The 19,382-nt window shown below is 37.0% G+C and overlaps 2 protein-coding genes across 5 annotated transcripts in view; both read right to left on the bottom strand.

The window, feature by feature from the left end:
* The window catches only part of AKAP6 (A-kinase anchoring protein 6), a 2,898,826-nt gene that overhangs the window by 1,192,185 nt on the left and 1,687,259 nt on the right, over window positions 1-19,382 (bottom strand). The window lies entirely within an intron of this gene.
* Window positions 7,306-7,877, bottom strand: LOC122804191 (high mobility group nucleosome-binding domain-containing protein 3-like). The gene has a single exon (XM_044073887.1). The coding sequence runs from the start codon at window positions 7,803-7,805 to the stop codon at window positions 7,521-7,523; it is 285 nt and encodes a 94-aa protein (XP_043929822.1). The 5' UTR covers window positions 7,806-7,877; the 3' UTR covers window positions 7,306-7,520.

Genomic DNA, 19,382 nt, shown 5'->3' with positions numbered 1-19,382 from the left:
TCCATTTTCAGCAGAGAAAACTCAAAGTATTACAATTAACACACATTTTACAGTCCTTAAAAAATAATATAAAAAGTAAATATAGTTTAAATAATTATACCAAATTAGACATGATATAAAACCATTGGTTAAGAATAGATACAAGTTATGAGACAATAATTTAATAGTTACGAAATTTTAGCCAGTTTATAGAGAAGTTAACTAAATATTTGTTCACATTTAGGGATATAGTTTGTCTTGTTGTTCATCAAGAAAAGAGCCAACGTCTGGCTAGGAAGTCTTTCAGAATGGTTTTGAAGGATGGGACAGAGGGTATTAACCTGATGGATACAGATAAGAAATATCAGGCCTTAGCAACATGATACAAGTACAGACAATCCTCAGCAGATTTGATTGGTTTGTGCAGACAGGTTTTATTTGGTCACGTGTAAATTCAAAAGTAATAACAAACTCAGTTTATATCTTGTTTTCTTATAATTAAAAGACTAATTAGAAATTCCAGTGATTTACTAATCCTTGTGTTTCTAATTATCTAATATTCATATTTTCCTGTGATTATTTCTTAGTTTTTATACTGTTATGCAGTGAGATAATTGTTCGCCCTAAAATAAAACTGATGTCGCAATGGGCCTTCTTGATTCCCAAATGTAAACCTGAAACATGTATTTTTACTTCAATGTAATGTTGCTACAGTTCTGTATGCAGCTGTCAACAGGTGCCACAGTCTCCAGAATGAAACAGTTGTACATTTCTGATAGGAAAAGCATCTGTATCACCTGTGACATCTTTATCTATCAAGACTAGGCTCTGGAATCTCCAGCCTGAATACATGACCATCTGATAGCCACAAGTTTTTTTTTTTTTTTTTTTGGGGGGGGGGGGGGGCAGTTTTTTTTTGTTTTAAAAACCTCCATGATACTTTAGCTTTCATTTACAAACCTCTGTATGGTAATCTGATTTAATACTGAATTTATTGATTAATCTGCTTTAATATTGAAACTTTTTATCTTCAACAAAAACATAATTCAGTAAGAACCTATTTGATCAGGTCTACTTCAGTAGACCGAACTACCATTTATCCAAACTCATATAACAGAGACAAACAGGCTGACAGCACAAGAACAGCATTGTCCCAGAACACCGACTTAACACTCAGGGTAAGTAAATGCTTGAGCATCCTTAAAAACAAACAAAACTGAATGAAAGTAAACTCACCAATGTGGGGGTCTTCATCAACCACACCCCCTTATGTGGGGGCTGTGCCCTCCACACACCGCCAACTAAATATACAAACTCCGAGATCAGACTACCGCAGGATAAGGGGCAAAGTTCAACAGCATGGCCAAGCATTTACTTAGCTGGAGTGGTGAGTCAGTGTTCTGGGACGTCGGTGTTCTCGTGCTGTTGGCCTTTTCATCTTGGTTATCTGAATTTCAGGTAATTGGTATTTTGATCTACTGAAGTAGACCTATATATATATATATATATATATATATATATATATATATATATATATATATATGTGTGTGTGTGTGTGTGTGTGTGTATATATATGGGTCTACTTCATATTACTGAAAGCTCATATGATCGACAACCATTTGACTGACACCAAAACACTGAAAGCTCAAAACACCTAAAGCTCATATGATCGACACTCATAACATCGACACATGAAACCCAAAGCATGATGCCCTTTCCCCACTATAGCGCAACCCTGGAGTAGGAATAAATAGTTAGGGGGGTGTGGGGGGCACAGTCCCTCACATTGGGGGGGGCAAAGACCCCCACATATGTCATAAATTTTAAACATACATGAGGATACTTTTAATGGCATTGACTATATTCATGTAAATAATGTGGGGGGGCTATGCCCTCCACACTCCCCCAATGTGGGGGTCTGTGCCCTCCACACCCCCCAATTAAGGGCATAATGTTTTGGATTTCATGTGTCGATGTTATGAGTGTCGATCATATGAGCTTTAAGTGTTTTGAGCTTTCAGTGTTTTGGTGTCAGTGTTATGGTTGTCGATCATATGAGCTGTCGATCATATGAAGTAGTGAAGTAGACCCATATATATATATATATATATATATATATATATATGTATATATATATATATATATATATATATATATATATATATATATATATACATATACATATATATATATATATATATATATATATATATATATATATACATATATATATATATATATATATATATAATAGGTCTACTTTGTTTCATTGAAAGCTCATTTCACCGAATTTCAATTCACCCTGACCAAATCGCTGAAAGCTCAAATTACTGAAAACTATAACTATAACACACAATCAGTTACTACACTGAGGTATGAAGCTCAAGAAACTGTGATAAAAGCAAACTTGTCTCAAGCAAAATGTAAGCTTGTTAAAACATATCCACTTGTTAGAGGGTCAGCACAGTAGAACACTGACCCACATGAACCATTTTCAGGCTCAGCCCAGATGAAGAAGGATATAAAAGAGCAGCAATGTTTCACAGGTATTACCCAGATACAAAGTACATAGAAAAATTTAAAAATATTAACAATATACAGCTGTTCTTGTGGCAGTGCTCTCCCTAACACTCATTCCTACTACTTAGAAAACTTAACTTTATTTATTTATTAAAACCAAAGACATAAAAGAGAATAGTGCTTTAAACTCAGCCGATAAACATCCAAAATAAAGCACCCGGGAACCAACAAAACGAAGCCACCAACACAACGTAGAAAGGAGCAAAAAAGTCTGTTTTATTTAACGCTGCAAAGCACCACATTTTCATCCTAGTATGTCCAGGACTTCATCAGAAATAAAAAGTACATTGTGTTCCCTCCTTATATACCTCCTTCCTAATTACCTAGTGATGGTAATTAGTCCCAATTAAATGAAATGACAAAAATTCAATAATATAATAAGACACTCATACTAAAATTTCTATAACATTAGTTCAATAAATACAATACTAATCCATACTGGTTAATGCATCCTTCAACATTAGTATAAAAATATATATAAAATCATATAATTCAGAACAGTTGCATGTACAGCCACTATGAACAAATACCTATGCATAAAGGTAAAACCAAAATGTCGCCCCCCCATGTTAAATAAAAACCTACAATGCATAATGAAATGGGGGTGTCCTAAAGAATAACCTAACAAGGAAGATCATTTCATATACTTCTATGTTTTATTTATTTTTATATATGTAAAATTAGTTATATAAAAAAATGAATTATATAAAAATTGATTCTGTAAGGCATACCCTTAGCCTATTCTTTGTTAGAGCTTAGCGGTTCTTAATTTGAGAACTGGTACCAGTGAAACATGTTCGTTAAGTTCTGGGGGGTTATTCGCTTCTAATCTGAACTGCCAGAGAAGTTCTTTAAACTCAATGGTAGTCTCCCATGGTCCCCCCTTGGGTCTGTTTCAATCTTTTTTATTACAAAGAACCCCAAAACAGCTTCTGTGCATTCTTTACTGTGCTTACACAAGGCATTGTTTATATCACATTTTTTGATGTCATTCATGTGTTCATATATACGTTGCTTAAGTTTCCTGTTGGTCTTTCCAATATAGAAAGAACCACAGGTCTTACATATGGCGACGTATATAATTCCAAAAGTGTCACAATTACAGTAAAAGTTGGTTATCAATTTTGTTTTTCTGCCTATCAAATCCACAGAATCCCCCTGTAGAATATGTGTGCATTGTGCACAAGAACCACATTTGTATGTACCCATCTTAGATCTAGAGTTATTCACCTTGTAGTTTTCCATCATTTCTTTTATATTTCTACCCTTTCTGTAGGTAAACCTAAGCGGGTTTTTAAATAGTGGGTCCAAATCTGAATATCTTGCAAATTTCTCCCAGTTTTGTGAAATTATATCTTTAATGCAGCAGGCATTACTGCTAAAATGGTAACAAGATAGAACAAATGGTGAAGTACTCCAACTGATAAAATACGTTGACAGAACAGGGTATATCCACGTCACTCGAAGCCAGTTTAAAACAGATAATCTTTATTGTAATCCACACACAGTTCACTATATTACTATTACTATAGGATAGTTATCTTGCTCGTATTGTTTGCGAACACTATGAACAATTGTTATACATTTTTATACACTTTTTATGTATTTTTAATTATGTATTATATATTTATATTTATTTTTATATATATATATATATTTGCTATTCATTGTGTATAGGTATCATTTGTGATTAGGATGTATAAGTTAGTACGAGTTATGATCAACTAGAGGACTTAGTTCATATGTATATTCGTAGAATAACATTTGAAGAGTGTTATTTTTAATAATTTCTACTTCATATTTTTTAATAATTTCTACTTCATATTATTTTAAGAGCATGGCTGTTTTAAGACTTATCCAAGTTAATTGAATTAATTAATCAATTGTGTTTGGCGCCAAATCTAGTATTTAAGACTGAGTTTATGCCTTGTAGAATGGTTCTGATGAAATCTGCGTTGCAGGCAGATGAAAGCGCTTAACCCGTGTGGATTACAATAAAGATTATCTGTTTTAAACTGGCTTCGAGTGACGTGGATATACCCTGTTCTGTCAACGTATTTTATCAGTTGGATTACTGCTAAAATTCAATATAAAGTTACAATTCCATCCAGTTTGGTCAGTATCATTATTTACTTTTCGATGGATGTTCAGCTCTGGCCTGTCCAAAATTGGACCAAACCTTCCTTTTCTTTCCTTCAAAATTTCACCTTCCACTTGTTTTATCAACTCTATTGGATACTTTCTTTCCATGAACATAGCCCTTAGTTTACTGCTCTCAATAACATAGTCTTGGTCGTTAGAGGTCATTCTGCAAATCCTAATAAACTGACCTTTCACAATCCCCTTCTTTTGACTGAAGGGGTGTCCACTAGTGAAAAATAAATAGGAGTTGGAGAATGTCTTTTTCCTAAACACACTAGACTTAAATGCCTTCTCTCCTGGTACTTTTTCAATAAGTATGTCTAAAACTGTAGCTGGTCATGGGTAATATTGTGGGTGAATATGAGAAAGGACGTTGTGTTATTCAAGTAAATTATGAACTCATTTAACTTTTGTTCTGGCCCATTCCAAAAAATGACTATGTCATCCAGGTAGCATCTATAATAACTCCAGTATTGAGAGTAGTCGGAGTGAAACACAAATTTCTCTTCCCATGTGGACAAAACCAAGTTGGCATACATGGGGGCACAACTGGCCCCCATGGCTACTCCACTTGTCTGTTTAAAAAAATCGCCCTCGAAGTAGAGAAAATTCTGTTTGAGTACCATTTCCATCAGTTCTGTCATCAGAATTATAGTATCATTATCTAAGCTACCTTTTGTTCTCAGTGCTTCTTCGAACCAGTCCAAACCAGTTTGGTAAGGTATAACATTGAACAGGTCCTGTATATCTAAAGTAACGAAAATAAGGTTTTCATGATATAACCCCTGGTCGATGCTCCTCAAAAAGGCCAAGAATCCTTATGGATGCCCACCTTGTTTAGCCATACTTCCTTTAGTCTTAAATCTAAGTACTTGGCTATTGGATAAGTTTTAGGACCTGAAGCGGCTACTATAGGTCTCAAAGGTGGATCAAGGGCATGCTTATAGACCTTCGGTATTTCGAAGATAGAAGAGACTTTGAGTTTGTCAATAGTCAGAAATGATAAAGTCTCCTGGCTTATCTGTTAGTCATTAACCATTTGCTGTAACATAAAATCTGTTTTCGGATGGGCCACATTGATTTCATTATGGGAAATTCTAGTGTACCTTTCAGAATTATTCAACATTTCCAGCATTTTAGCTGAGTACATTATGCTATCCATAAAGACCCCCCCCCCCTTGTCAGGATTCATAACCCTCACATAACAGTTCTTTCTCAATGAATCCAACAATGCATATTCTTCTTTGGTTAAGTTGTAGAATCTAGTTTGATTATTTAGGTTTTGTCTCAACTCCATCTCTACTTGGGTCTCAAAATCTTTGAGTTGGGGATGGAGGGGTGGGTTGAATATACTCTTTTTCCTAATAGTGCTAGCAGGAGGTCTGTTAGGCATCATGAGTTCAAGATTTTTCTTCCTCAAAAATAATTTGAGGTCTATGAGCATGTGTTCGATTTGACTTGTACTACTAGGTACAAATCTGAGTCATTTAGTGAACAAACTAAAGTGTATAGGTCCTATATCTACGGAACTGTAGTTGAAAATGCTGAAATTTTGGTATAAATTATGGTAACCATCCACTACAATGCTTTTTTCCTTTACGTTCCCAGGTATTACATGGGTTTGAACTTCATCTTTTAATACCCCCCTTCCGATACCCACCATTTGGGTAGGAGTAATTCACTGGATTTTGTAGCCTGATTCTCTCAGATCTCCTCACTGTAGAGAATTCTAAAGGGTCATTCAAGTTATATCCCCCCTGGTCCTCACATCTCTGAAATTCCAAGGGTTCCATAGAGGTGTTCCATCTTGTGTTAACTGTGTCTCCCCTCTGTATTTCACCCTCTCCATTTTCATAATAATTCCTATATGTTCTCCTCTGCCTACTAGGTTTAGGGTAAGTATGTTTATCTCTATATGCTAAAACATCCCTATCTAATTTTTTACATTTTCTGTAGTAAATTTGTTTACATTTTTCTTCTATTTTCTCCTTAACTTTAAAATATTTCACTTTTTCACTTTCCACAGTGAATAGGAGATCTGAAACTATTTTATTAGTAATGTCTCCATTTCTTTTTCATTGTTGGAAATAATGGCTTGTAAAATAGCCAAGCCACATTGATTAAACATTTTTAACAATTCTTCATGAAAATCACTCCCTTCAACAACATTGTTAGGGTATTTGAATACACGTAACCCTTCAGTACCATCCCCCTTTCTATACATTCTCTCAAATAACAATTGTCCATATGCAGTATTTTGTATCCTAACATAATATCATGTAAAATGTTAACATTAGTATTGAATTATTATCATGTCGCCCAGGCAAGGAACTTTTGTCTGAACGACCTTCTGTAACATTACATTTGGTGTTAAGCCATTTAGTAACAGAATGAACCCCATCCCAACCAAGTCTCAGATACTTTTGCTGTATTGCCAACTGAGTTGTTACTAGAATTTGAACAGTCACCTTGCAAACCAACTTGCCGTCTTTCATCCTTTCTATTCAGAGTGTTAGTGATGAAAAATTAACAAAAAATAAATTCACACACTAAAATGGCCATTTACAAACAGTGTTTAGGGGAAATATTGCAGCCCAGTCACTCATCTTTTGTCCAGTGGTGAACATTTCCATCCAGTGGCATATTAAATTAAGAGCACAACATTTTTTCTTCAAGTTCTGTCCAACATTGAGTTTCTGTAGATGTGAGGCTATTTGCTACAGTTAAAAACTGCATTTACAAAATACATGATAAAAATATTCTTCTTTAAAACTTTACAGGAGGTACATAAAATCAACTAGTGTCCCATTGCAGAAGTTTCATTTGTCATCTTCAGTCTTCTGTGCCTCTTCAGATTTAGTTTCTCCATTTTTAGCAGGAGTCGCTTCTGGTTTGTCTTCCTTCTTTCCCCTGGCACCTTTTTTACCCTTTGCTGCAGCTACTTCTTTCTTGGCTGCTGGTTTCTTCGGTTTGCAGTCTGGCTTTGGAGGGGCTGGCTTAGCAGATATCTTTGCAGACCTTCTTGTATGCTGTTTTGGTTCTTGCTTATTCACTTTTGCTGAATCTTTGCCTTCAGTGCCTTCTGGAGACTTTCTTTTCAGCATAATTGCACTTTTTTTGAGCCTATAGAAAAGGTTTTATACAACCCGTGATACAAAACCCACAGAGAAGGCTGACGCTACTGCAACTAATTAGGAAGGAGGTATATAAGGAGGGAACACAATGTACTTTTTATTTCTGATGAAGCCCTAGACATACTAGGACAAATACGTGGTGTTTTTGCAGCGTTAAATAAAAGAGACTTTTTTGCTGCTTTCTACATCGTGTTGGTGGCTTCATTTTTCTGGTTCCCGGGTGCTTTATTTTGGATGTTTATTTATTTATTAGTTATTTAGTTAAGGGTAGAGCACTGATGTACCTGAATCAGTTTCAGGCTCAGCTTGGGTGAAGAAAGCTAGAAAAAGCAGTAATATTTAACAAACCACCTCAGGAAAAGGTTCACAATTTTAATTTAATATTTAATCACTGGAAACTGATTTGTTTAATCATACAAATCATGAGAAAAAACACTGTCCATGCAACAGAATACCTAATGTTTAAGAATTTCATTACCACTAAAGCCTATAATAGTAATAGTATAAGAAATACAGACTTTTTTTGCATAAAAGCATGCCCCTTATGAAGATCTGTCAACACTGCTATAATCTTGACAACAAATGCAGAGTTATATTCTACACTCTTGTCTACATATTTCATTGGGAAGAGACATTTTATTCTACAGATATCAGTCTCAATTTATAGCAAATGTGATTGTTGCTATAGTGACACAAAAATGTAGTACTGCCTTTAAACCAAGGCATTACATCTACGTAATGCATGAACACTTTACTCACAATACATTAGCTAGCAGTAAACTTCCAAAATGCACAGCTACACAATGAAAGTTGGTTGTCTAGAAGCTGATGTGTACCTGCTTTAACCAGCCAAAGCTGCATCATATTCCACTCAAAATGGAAGACAGAACTTTTTAGTTTCCTCCAGATTAATTTTGGACCCAAACACTGGTTACAAACGTAGTGTGCATTTAATATAATATAATATAAAAAAGGCACATTAAGTGTCCGACGTGGACTCCCAAAAACTTTAATAGCAAAACCAGTAGAATAAATGACTTAACACAGCTACTAGCAAATGTTTCATCAAGGAAATGACATCATCAGCTTAACCTTTGCTAGTAGCCATGTTAAGTCATTTATTCTACTGGTTTTGCTATTAAAGTTTTTGGGAGTCCACGTTGGACACTTGACGTGTCTTTTTTATTTTGTTTCTGTTCATTCCCTGTTTTTTACGGTTTGTATTTTTTATTTTTTATAGTGTGTATTTAGATGTAATTTTGAGAAAATGCCCTAAATTCACATAAAATGCAAACAATAACAACTTCTCTACAGGGTTGTTCAAGGGACAATGAAGAAGTTTATATAGTGGTGCACAAAGAAGAAAACAAGTATTGATCAGGACTGGAGACTGCTTCGGAGCATTGCTGTCACTGAATGTGATGGGAGTATTACTGTCAGTGAATGTGAAGGAGCATTAGTGTCACTGAATGTGATACAGTATTAGTGTCAGTGAATGCAGAGGAGTTTTATTGTCACTGAATGTGAAGGAGCATTGCTGTCACTGAATGTGAAGGAGCATTATTGTCACTCAGTTTGAAGGAGTATTACTGTCACTGAAGACGAGATGGAGTATTACAGTCACTGAATGTGAAGGACCATTAGTGTCACTGAATGCAATGGAATATTATTATCACTGAATGTGACAGAATGTTATTGCCACTGAATGAGATATAGTATTACTGTCAGTGAATGTGGAGGGGTTTTACTGTCACTGAATGTAAAATAGTATTACTGTCACTAAATGTGAAGGAATATTACTGAGACAATGCAAAAGAGCATTGCTGTCACTCATTGTGAAGGAGTATTGCTATTACTCAATGTGTAGGAGCATTACTGTCATTGAACATGAGATGGAGTATTGCAGTCATTGAATGCGAAGGAGCATTAATGTCACTGAATGCAAAGGAGTATTACTGTCACTGAATGTGAAGGAGTATAACTGTCACTGAATGTGAATAATTACTTACACTGAATGTGAGGAAGCATTGCTGTCACTAAATACAAATGAATACTGCTATCACTGAATGCGATGGAGTATTATTGGCAGTGAATGTGAAGGAGCATTATTGTCACTGAATGTGAAGAAATATTACAATTAGTGATTGTGAAGGGAGCATCAATGTCACTGAAACATGACACAGCCAGTAATGAGATCTCTTCCTTGTCACTGTGTGTTCAGGACTCTAGCAATGGGAATCCAAGCCTTTCATCCAGCTGCATTGGAGCATGATAATGAAATGTGTATCTGCTGCCTATTGTGAACTTCTTGCTGGGTTATACATTGCTTGTCTTGATTATAATGCCTGACAACTTTAAGAGGTGCACGGAAAAATATAGGAGCTGTCATCCTTTTGAAGTGTTTTTCTTGCCATTACAAGTACTACTGCAGTAAGGTCATTTTGTCCTTTACCACATTAGACATTCACAGAAGAGGTGCTGATATTTTTCAGATATGAACTCAATGCGTGCAAGCTGACTGCCATGGTACTGGACAGTGCACAATATGTTTGCAATAGCATGGTGCTGTGCATGCCTATTGGTTTAGGTATGGTGTCCACATTTGGTGCCCTGTGACTCTGCTCTGGCTCATTTGTGTCATGGCAATCATCCAAGAGGAGGATTTTTTAATGGGAAGTAGTGTCTGGGAACCTACTGTGGCATTTATCTGTGGGTCATACATGTTCCATTTGGTGCACACAGTACTTCTGTATGATGGGATGCTCACAACACCCATTATCATGACTGCCTGAATCAATCCTTACCTCTGCCACAGAATCTCACCTGCATTCAATGCTAGTAGCCCACAGGTGTTGTCAGTACATATGAACTGTGTTCAGAGCTGCCAATGTACTACACTGAGAAAATAACCTTGAACAGAAATATGCACATAAAATGTCTCCTCCACATTGTGAATGTATAAAACTGCAGTAAAAGCCATCATGTCTGGTTCATGAGATGTATCACTACAGAAGACAATGTTTCAAATAGCTTTGTATTTCATAGCAAAAACCTGATATACATTATTCCATACTTTATACTTGCTACTTTTGTATTTAGTCTTATAGCAGTATGCTTCTGCATCGAATTATGGGATTGCTATCCTCACACAAATCATTTATAACTTTGTGACAATTCTCAGGTAAAACTGCAGCACTCCATTTTGCCATATACATTGCTGCACCCACATCAGATAACTGTAAATATATATACTTTTATGTCTCTTATTATGATAACATTAACTTTACAGATCTGTATTGCTTTTTTGTGCTAATTCTAAGTGTGAACTCCTATTGGAATTTCCTTGTATTATTGTAACCTATACAATGTTTGTATTACTTAATGCTGGAGCTTTTCTCCCAGGGCTTCCACTGAAAAAGGACCTTTTCCCCAGTAAACAAATGTAAAATAAATAAAACAAAATCCATTTCTTTGAAAATTAAGGACATTCATTGAATAAATTACATTAAAGAATTAGTTTGCAGTGCAGCATGTAGGTAGATGTGACATGCTAGGTCAAACCCTAATACTTTTTCCAGTTGTCATTCACATATGCAAACTCTGCATCCATGTCTGTAATAGCACCCCATCCTACTATTTTTATCCCCACTGAGTTATTTTGTTATCTTACATTTACTTTATCAACATATACGAGGAAAATCAATAATGTGGATGCTAATGACAGCCATTTAAAATGGTTATTCTTTTATCACTCACTTTCTTAAATACCATGGACCAAATGCTATAGGTATAATTCAGAGCAATTGCCATGTAAGAATTAGTTTTGGTTCCCTATATGTTTTTGGCATGTCCAATAAATTACAAATTCTTCTAGTGTACCGGAAAGTTTGAAAAACAAACTACAATACTTTCTGAACTCATAAATATCAAAACTTTCATGAAGCCTTAGGATATCGTATAAATTATCTCTGGGATGCAGGCTCAAAAGTAGAGTCATTTACAGGACTTCATGTAACTACATATCACTGTTGAATTATATACACATTTCAGAAAACAACATTACTGGCAAATCAGTTTTAATAGCCTTATGCTTGGGACCAGGAACTATCTGGTGAAACAGGATTAAATGTGACATAGCTTCTGAAATCTGTAAGGGATCACAAAAATTAAATATATCTTACAGTCAAACCTAGTTAAATACATTGGTCACACATAATGTGTGCAAACTGTGATCTTTAGCAGATTGAGGAAATATTTACATGATAGTTTACAGTCATGAAGCCAGAATGTTCCTTTTTAAGAACTTTCATGACTGCCTTGAGGAGGAGTATTTTCTCCTTATGTCATCTATAAGTGAGCTCATGCTCTATGGTATTTGTCCTATCGTCTCATGAAGATAGGAATATTAACAATGGATGTTTGTGTTTTGATACAGGAGTTTCCATTATGTAGGCTAGTGTAAAACAATTAATAGGCTTGTTTGACATGGGAATAAGGAACACCAGTCTTTCTACAAACTGGAGTAAAATAGGTAACAGGCTTGTTTGATATGTGAGATAAGGAACAGTAACCCCCCCCCCCCCAATTCTGCTTATCTTATAATGTAATTGCTACAAAATGCCTTTGTACTTATGGCCTAGATGTTTAAAAGCAGGCACCCATAACAATATTATTGTGTTGGAAGCAAAGCAGAAGTCCTTGTTCAACAACAATTCTAGTTTGACTTAAATATATAGGTGGGGGTAGTTCTGAAGTGTGCTACATGACTTACGTGACATAGTAAGAGTAGGAAATGAGATTTGTGAAAATGATAACTATTACATGTCGGTGTCCAAAGTTTATAGTGAGCGTAGCTCTCAACTGATCAGAGACAAATCTGAACAGAATCAGGGACAAAGCCTCAAATAATCAGGAACAATCAGGGACATTTTTAAAACATTTGTACTATTAACTTGAAACATTTGCAGAATAAGAGAATGTGGATTAATATAGATTTTCTGACGTAAAACGTCTATAACTCTGAATTACTATCATTATTTATTAAGGGCAATTCACCACCTTTTCTTCAGCAGTCACCAGTTTTAATAGGGATTAAGAGGACAGACCTAAAATCTGTGTCTAAATCATGGACGTCCCTGAAGATCAGGGACAGTTGAGAGGTCTGATAGTGAGTATAAAAAATGAGTTTTGTTACAACGCTAAAACTGTAATCCACAAAATCAAGTTACCAAATATTACAACACTAGATAGTTCATGCAATACATTAATCGCACATACGCTTATTTCATTTATTCAGTTTTTCCTGTTTTTTTTTTCTTTAATTATTGCTTTCAGTTAATTTCATCAGGTTATACTGCATATGGATTTACATACTCTCTGTACTTTTATTTATTGTTTGAATATGCTGTTTCAAGGTTTGTTTCTGTTTTAGTTATGGCGTATTTTAAATTGTTTTTAGCAATGTCAGGTAATGCTTTGCATTCTTTTATCAGTGCAGTGAAAGTCATATTATGACAACTTAGTTGTATATTTCAGTTAGGTTATTGTTATTCAGTTACTTAGAATCAGGTCTGATTTGCCAGTAATGTTGTTTTCTGAAATGTGTATATAAATTTTTTTTTTTACTTTTTCATTTATTGGTGCTGAGAAACAATGTTGCAGTACCAGTTTTGATTTGCTGTGGGGCAGATGATGTCCACATAATTTTTAGTAAATGTATGCAGCCAGTGTAAATAAATAAAAAAATGCTGTGTCATGCAACTCAAACAGGTTCACAGGCTTGCCGAACAAGACCAAGGCCTTTTGTCTACCAAGGAGCTTGATGCCTTTTGAACCCAGAGTGCAGATGTCCACATAAACATCTAATTCCTTTCTCGGGATGAATTGCTGGGTTGAATTTAACTGATAGTGGGAGTTTATTCCACAGACGAGGAAGATGCCGAGATATGAATTTGTCACATTACACAATATGGCTGATATTAATTCATAGGTTCATAGTTTAGTACTAAGCTAACTGCCCTTGCGAGACATTTTAAGCCTAGCCAATTATCCCTTGTGAGACTCAAACCCTGCACCTTGTGTTTGTAAGGCAAACACCTTAGCCATAAAGCCACCCTCCCAACGTTTTTCTTTTGTAGTCAGGTCTTGGGAGAAGTAGCTAAGCAAGTATTTCAGATACTAGGGGATCCTTTACTGCTTTGTATATCAGGCATAAGTCACCTATATGAAGGTTATAAGTTACATAGAAAAGAAAATGTTGCTGTATCATTGTAAGGAATCTTTGTATGTTGTCCAACTAACCAGATGGCATGTGAGGAAGTTACAGAACACAGTACAATATTCTAAAGCTGGTCTGAGAAGAGATGTGTTAATGGGGACAATTATTTCTTTTGCATGCTTCTTAACTCTATACAATGTTAGGACAGCGCATCTATATTCCTTGCAGATGATAGTATCCATATGTCAAACACATGAAAAGTCATCATATAGAAGAAAGTTCAGTTGTGTAAAACGTTACCATAACAGTAGATTCCTTCTATTCACTGTTGCAGTATTTCTAACAGAAGGAATCTCTTACCAAGGATAGCCCAGTGGCTGGCCAGTATACCAATGCCTTTAGTCCTTACAGGTACCATACATCACATGTACACTCCCCATGCAAGGCATAGGGCATAACGGTGACATGTGGACGTACACACTCAAAACTGAAAAAGCCCCAAGAGGAACAGAATATCCCTAGGGACAAGGAAAAACATGTACATCCAGAAGGAGAAAAGGGAGAAGAGGGGGGAAAGAAGGAACAGGCTAAAGCAGACGGGGCAGGAGGGAGGGAGCAAATACTGCAACGGTGAAAAGAATGACATCTACTTTTATGGTAAGATTTTACACAGCAGTACCATGGCCTTCCATATCACTGTTACAGTATTCCTAACAGAAGAGAGAGTTCAAAAGTTCAAGAAGAAACCTGCGAGGAAGACAGCATTGAAGAGTCTTCCAGAAACCCATGCAGGATAGCCCTGGCAAAGGTGGCTGTAGCCCTGGAAATAACATCCAACTTGTAAAAGGCTTAGTGAAGGTATGAACTGAAGACCAGGTAGTAGCCTCAAGGATGGAATTAATGTCAAGCCCCTTGAAAAAAGGACCAGAGAAGGCAATAGCCCTAGTAGAATGAGCTTTTATGGAGGAGGAAAGACATTTACCATGAAAAGAACAACAAAAAGAAATGGTTTGCTTAGAAATGGCCAAACCCAAAGACCTGGGATGAAAGGAAATAAAAAGCTGCTTGGATATGTAAATATCCATAGTTTTAAATAAATAACATCTGAGCTGTACATGTAAATCCAAGGTGTGAAAAACCTTCTCCATGGCATACTGTGGAGAAGGAAAAAAAGGAAGGTCAAATGAATAGGCTCATAGGCTGTTACTGGGCTATTGACCTGAAGGGCTTTATAAACCTAGTTGTGTGTACCCAATATAATATTAGAGAAACCCAATATAATATTAGAGAAATCCAAAATAAAGGAACTTGCCAAACTCGAGATCTTCATTAGCAGTGACTGCCCATATCTAGGAGGGTCATAGGTGAAATCCCCAACAGGAAGTTATAGTTTCTGATCCAGTCATCAAGGTTATGCTTAAACAGGGTCATAGAGGGACTCTGATGTGAACTGGTAGCCTATTCCAGAGGAGTAGCAACCTCTGAGAGATATATCTGTCTCACCAGCAGGTCCTATTTATGTCGCAGGCCAGGTTAAGGTCCCTGGAGCAGGTTACCCTTGTCCCATTTGACTTATGGATTTGCAGGATTTCCATTGGGTTTGGATCCGAGATTGCTCTGTAGGGTAGACACAAGTCTCCTATAAGCAGTCTGTAAGCTACTGAGTACAGTGACAGTGACTTCAGTCTGGGAATTTATGACGTGCTGGAGATCCTGAATATTCTTGGCTAGAAATCTCTGAGGTCTTTCAAGTTGCTGCAGGTGCCTGGTAAGGTACCTACCAAAGGAAGCATTATATTCAATAATAGGCCTGATGAGGGATGAGTACAGGGGAGTTATAACCTCTTTTGCTATTGAGGCAATGCCTTTGCTAATCAGGTGAGCGACTTAGAATGCCTTCCTCACCACAGTAGACACATGATGGTCAAAGTTCAGGCTACAGTCAATTCAACTTGCATTCCAAAGACTTAAGACTACTGAGCTGTTACTTAGGGAATTATTATTTATATGATAGTCTGCAGGGATATCGTTTTTACCAAAGGGGATGATAATGCATTTTTAACCAATGAGTTTGAGTCTATGGCTTTGGCACCAACCATTGGTCTGTGTAAGTTCCTCTTGAAGTATATTGGCATTATTTGGTGATTCAATGATTGCACCTAATTTTCAATCATCAGCAAACTTAGTCAGCGACAGCCCCTCTGTTTTGGTTTAAATGTCTGACAAGTATATTCCAAACATAGCAATAGGTGGACCAGCACTGACCCCTGTGGTTGAAGAGAGTACCTAATGGAGATGATAACTCATGTTTTAGACCATTTATAATGCAACCTGGCATGCTATCTGGTCCACAGAGGCTGTGTTTTGACCTTGGAGAGAGCATTAATGACTTGCTCTTTGGAGATGCAAGGTGGGGGAGATGTAGAGTGAATTCTTTGTGGAATGTTTGGAGCGGACGGGATGGAATTTTTGCCAAACCTGTCAGCTAACAGGTTAGCTATTTTTGTAGGATCAGTGTGTGTGTGTGTGTGTGTGTGTGTGTGTGTGTGTGTGTGTGTGTGTGTGTGTGTGTGTGTGTGTGTGTGTGTGTGTGTGTGTGTATATGTGTGTGTGTGTGTGTGTGTGTGTGTGTGTGTGTGTGTGTGTGTGTGTGCGTGTGTGTATGTGTGTGTGTGTGTGTGTGTGTGTGTGTGTGTGTGTGTGTGTGTGTGTGTGTGTGTGTGTGTGTGTGTAATACCATCCACAGCTAGTTCATCCCATGTCTGTGTCCTACCTTTTAGGTTATGGATATAGCTGAAGAATGCCCTATGATTATCCTTAGCTACGGTTGCTAAATTGTTTTGAACTTGCCCTTAGAGGATTTTTACAAATTGTCTTATTTGTTTGTTCAAGCAGAGGAGGGTGTTCTTCCAGTACTGGGACCTCTCTTTTCTATTCTTATACAGCAGCTTCTTCCTTTTGCTGTATAACATATTAATGCTAGATGTCCACCAGGGAGGCTTGATTTTTTTCTTAAGGATCTTGTTTTGATCCTATCAGGTACAGCTGTGCCAATACATTTGTATAAGTCATTGTACGGGGCATTTGTGTATACCTTAGTTTAGTTGTCAATGCATCTGTGGGAACAGGAGCTTGGAAGTTATTTATGCCATCCCTTAGGGGGGTATAATTAGCTTTGCTGACACCTTTTAGCCTGATTTCATCTAAGTGGGGTTCAGGATTTATAGCTACTTCAAATGTGACTGATTTGTGATCAGACTTAACCAGTGAGGGTCCTATGCTTGTGGGGATGCAATGGTCAAACATGTTGGTGAGGAACAGGTCAAGAATGTTTGAACCCCTTGTGGGGTTGCATGCTATTTGATCCAGGCTTTAGTTTTAACAAAGTCCAGGGACCTTTGTGCAAGATATTGGTACTCATATAAGTTTCCCAGTCAATGGGGGGACAGTTAAAATTGCCCATGACTAGATTGTTTGGTTGTAATTTGATTGACTCAAGTAGGTCCAAATAAGCAGCGTGGGTATCATGGTTCATTGAAGCGGGCATTTAGATAATGATGACTTGAAGGTGGGGTCTTAGCTGCAGTTAGTTCAACTTGGAGTAGTTCTGTGAAGTTTTCCTGTATAACCACTCCAGAGGTGTATTTATCTTTGATGAAGATAGGTCCTCCTCTTACTTTGGTTCTCACATGTTCATTTTGCAGTCTGAAGGTGTTGAAGACATTTTAGCCTTGCAAGGCCAGGTACTCTGTGTGGCCCTGAACCAAGTTTCTGTGACTGCATAGATGTCAACATCCGCCAGGGAGAGGAGTGCTCCAGTGCAGTTTCTTATTTAAACTCCTAGCATTTAGTAGCATAACCTTTAATTTATTTGTGAGTGATATAGTCACATTGGAAATGTTGTTCTTGAGACCTTGCCGAAAAAGGTACTATGGGGGAGGCAGACAGGAACTGGACCCCTTTAGAATGACACTAGGAATTAAGCCAGTTATTAAAGTCATTCATTTTTTTTTTATATTGTCATATCATCCTAGAGGAGGGTACAATGCTGTTCAAGGCTAGGAACATACCTGCCTGGGACACATATTCAGAGAACTCAATCATGTCTCTCTTCATATAGCCCACTGAGGTACATGTCAAGTCATTTACACCAACATGAACTATGATGGAGTCATAATGGTACTTGCTGTTGAGAGACTTGAGTGCATGTGTGATCTGATAGATCCTGGCACCCAATAGACAGCTAACCATAACCTTCTCTTTGTCCAGCCTGGTAAGTAGGACATCTGTGTGTCTCCCAGTGGAGCCACCTATGACTATATAATTTGGCTTAGATGTGCTTTGCCTTAGGGGCTTATTTGGTGAGACACTGATGCTTGTGTTTTATGTGTATTGAGTGCTGTATTAGATGTAGCCTTTTTGAGTTTTGAAGGTCTCTGGTGTTTAGGTAGGTTTCTGGTGATTACCTCTACATATGATGGTACATCTGTTGAGTGCATGGTTTGGAAAGGAGGTGTAGTGTGTGAGCTGAGAGCCTGTTCAGTGTTATGTTCTGTGCCTGAGAGAGCAAGAATTCCAGATTCTTAGTGGTGCATTATGCATAAACAGATGACTACAGCAGAACAGTGACTGGTTGCTTAACTCTGTGGAGTTGTGTTAAAACAAGCACAAACCCATGCAAATGTGGAGCTTATGGTGCAACAGTGTTATAGTGAGCACACTGAATTAAACAGTTTAGCCAATACAAAAACTCAAAACTGAGCCCTGTGTTAGCAACCTTCAATCAGATGAGTCCTAATTGCACTATTCTCCCACAAGGGTGCAGGGGGGGGGGGGCCTTTCCAGCAAAAGATAGCTTGGTTTAGTGCTCAATTTAATAAACAGAAGCAGATTCAGCAGGTCTGAATCTAGTCTATGCAACAGCAGACAAAAGGTGCAACAAAACAGCAAGAACAGTTTTAAAATGTCAGCAATATAACAAAAATGCAGTTTAAAAGTATAAAATACAGTATAAAATTGTACTTATGGTGAGCAGAATACAACAAATTCATTGGGTTGCATAGATGAATACAGCAGAGCAGTGGCTGGTTGCCTAACTCTGTGGAGTTGTGTTAAAACAGTGAGCAAACTGAATTAAACAATTTAACTGATAAAAAAGCTCAGACTGAGCCCTGTGCCAGCAACCTTCAATCAGATGAGTCCTAACTGCACTCTTCTACCACAAGGGTGCAAGGGGATCATCTCCAACAAAAGAAAGCCTGGTTTAGTGCTCAGTTTAACAAACAGAACCAGACTCACCAGGTCTGAATCTAGTCTATGCTGCAGCAGAC

Source organism: Protopterus annectens, chromosome 6.part0, assembly GCF_019279795.1.
Source record: "Protopterus annectens isolate FY-2018-M chromosome 6.part0, PAN1.0, whole genome shotgun sequence".
NCBI lineage: Eukaryota > Metazoa > Chordata > Ceratodontiformes > Protopteridae > Protopterus > Protopterus annectens.
The sequence above is the reverse complement of the archived record's forward strand: the minus strand, read 5'-3'. Positions and strand labels throughout refer to the sequence as shown.

Excerpts from the sequence above, each read along its gene's own strand:
- LOC122804191 (XM_044073887.1), bottom strand. The coding sequence starts at position 7,805 with ATGCTGAAAAGAAAGTCTCCAGAAGGCACTGAAGGCAAAGATTCAGCA.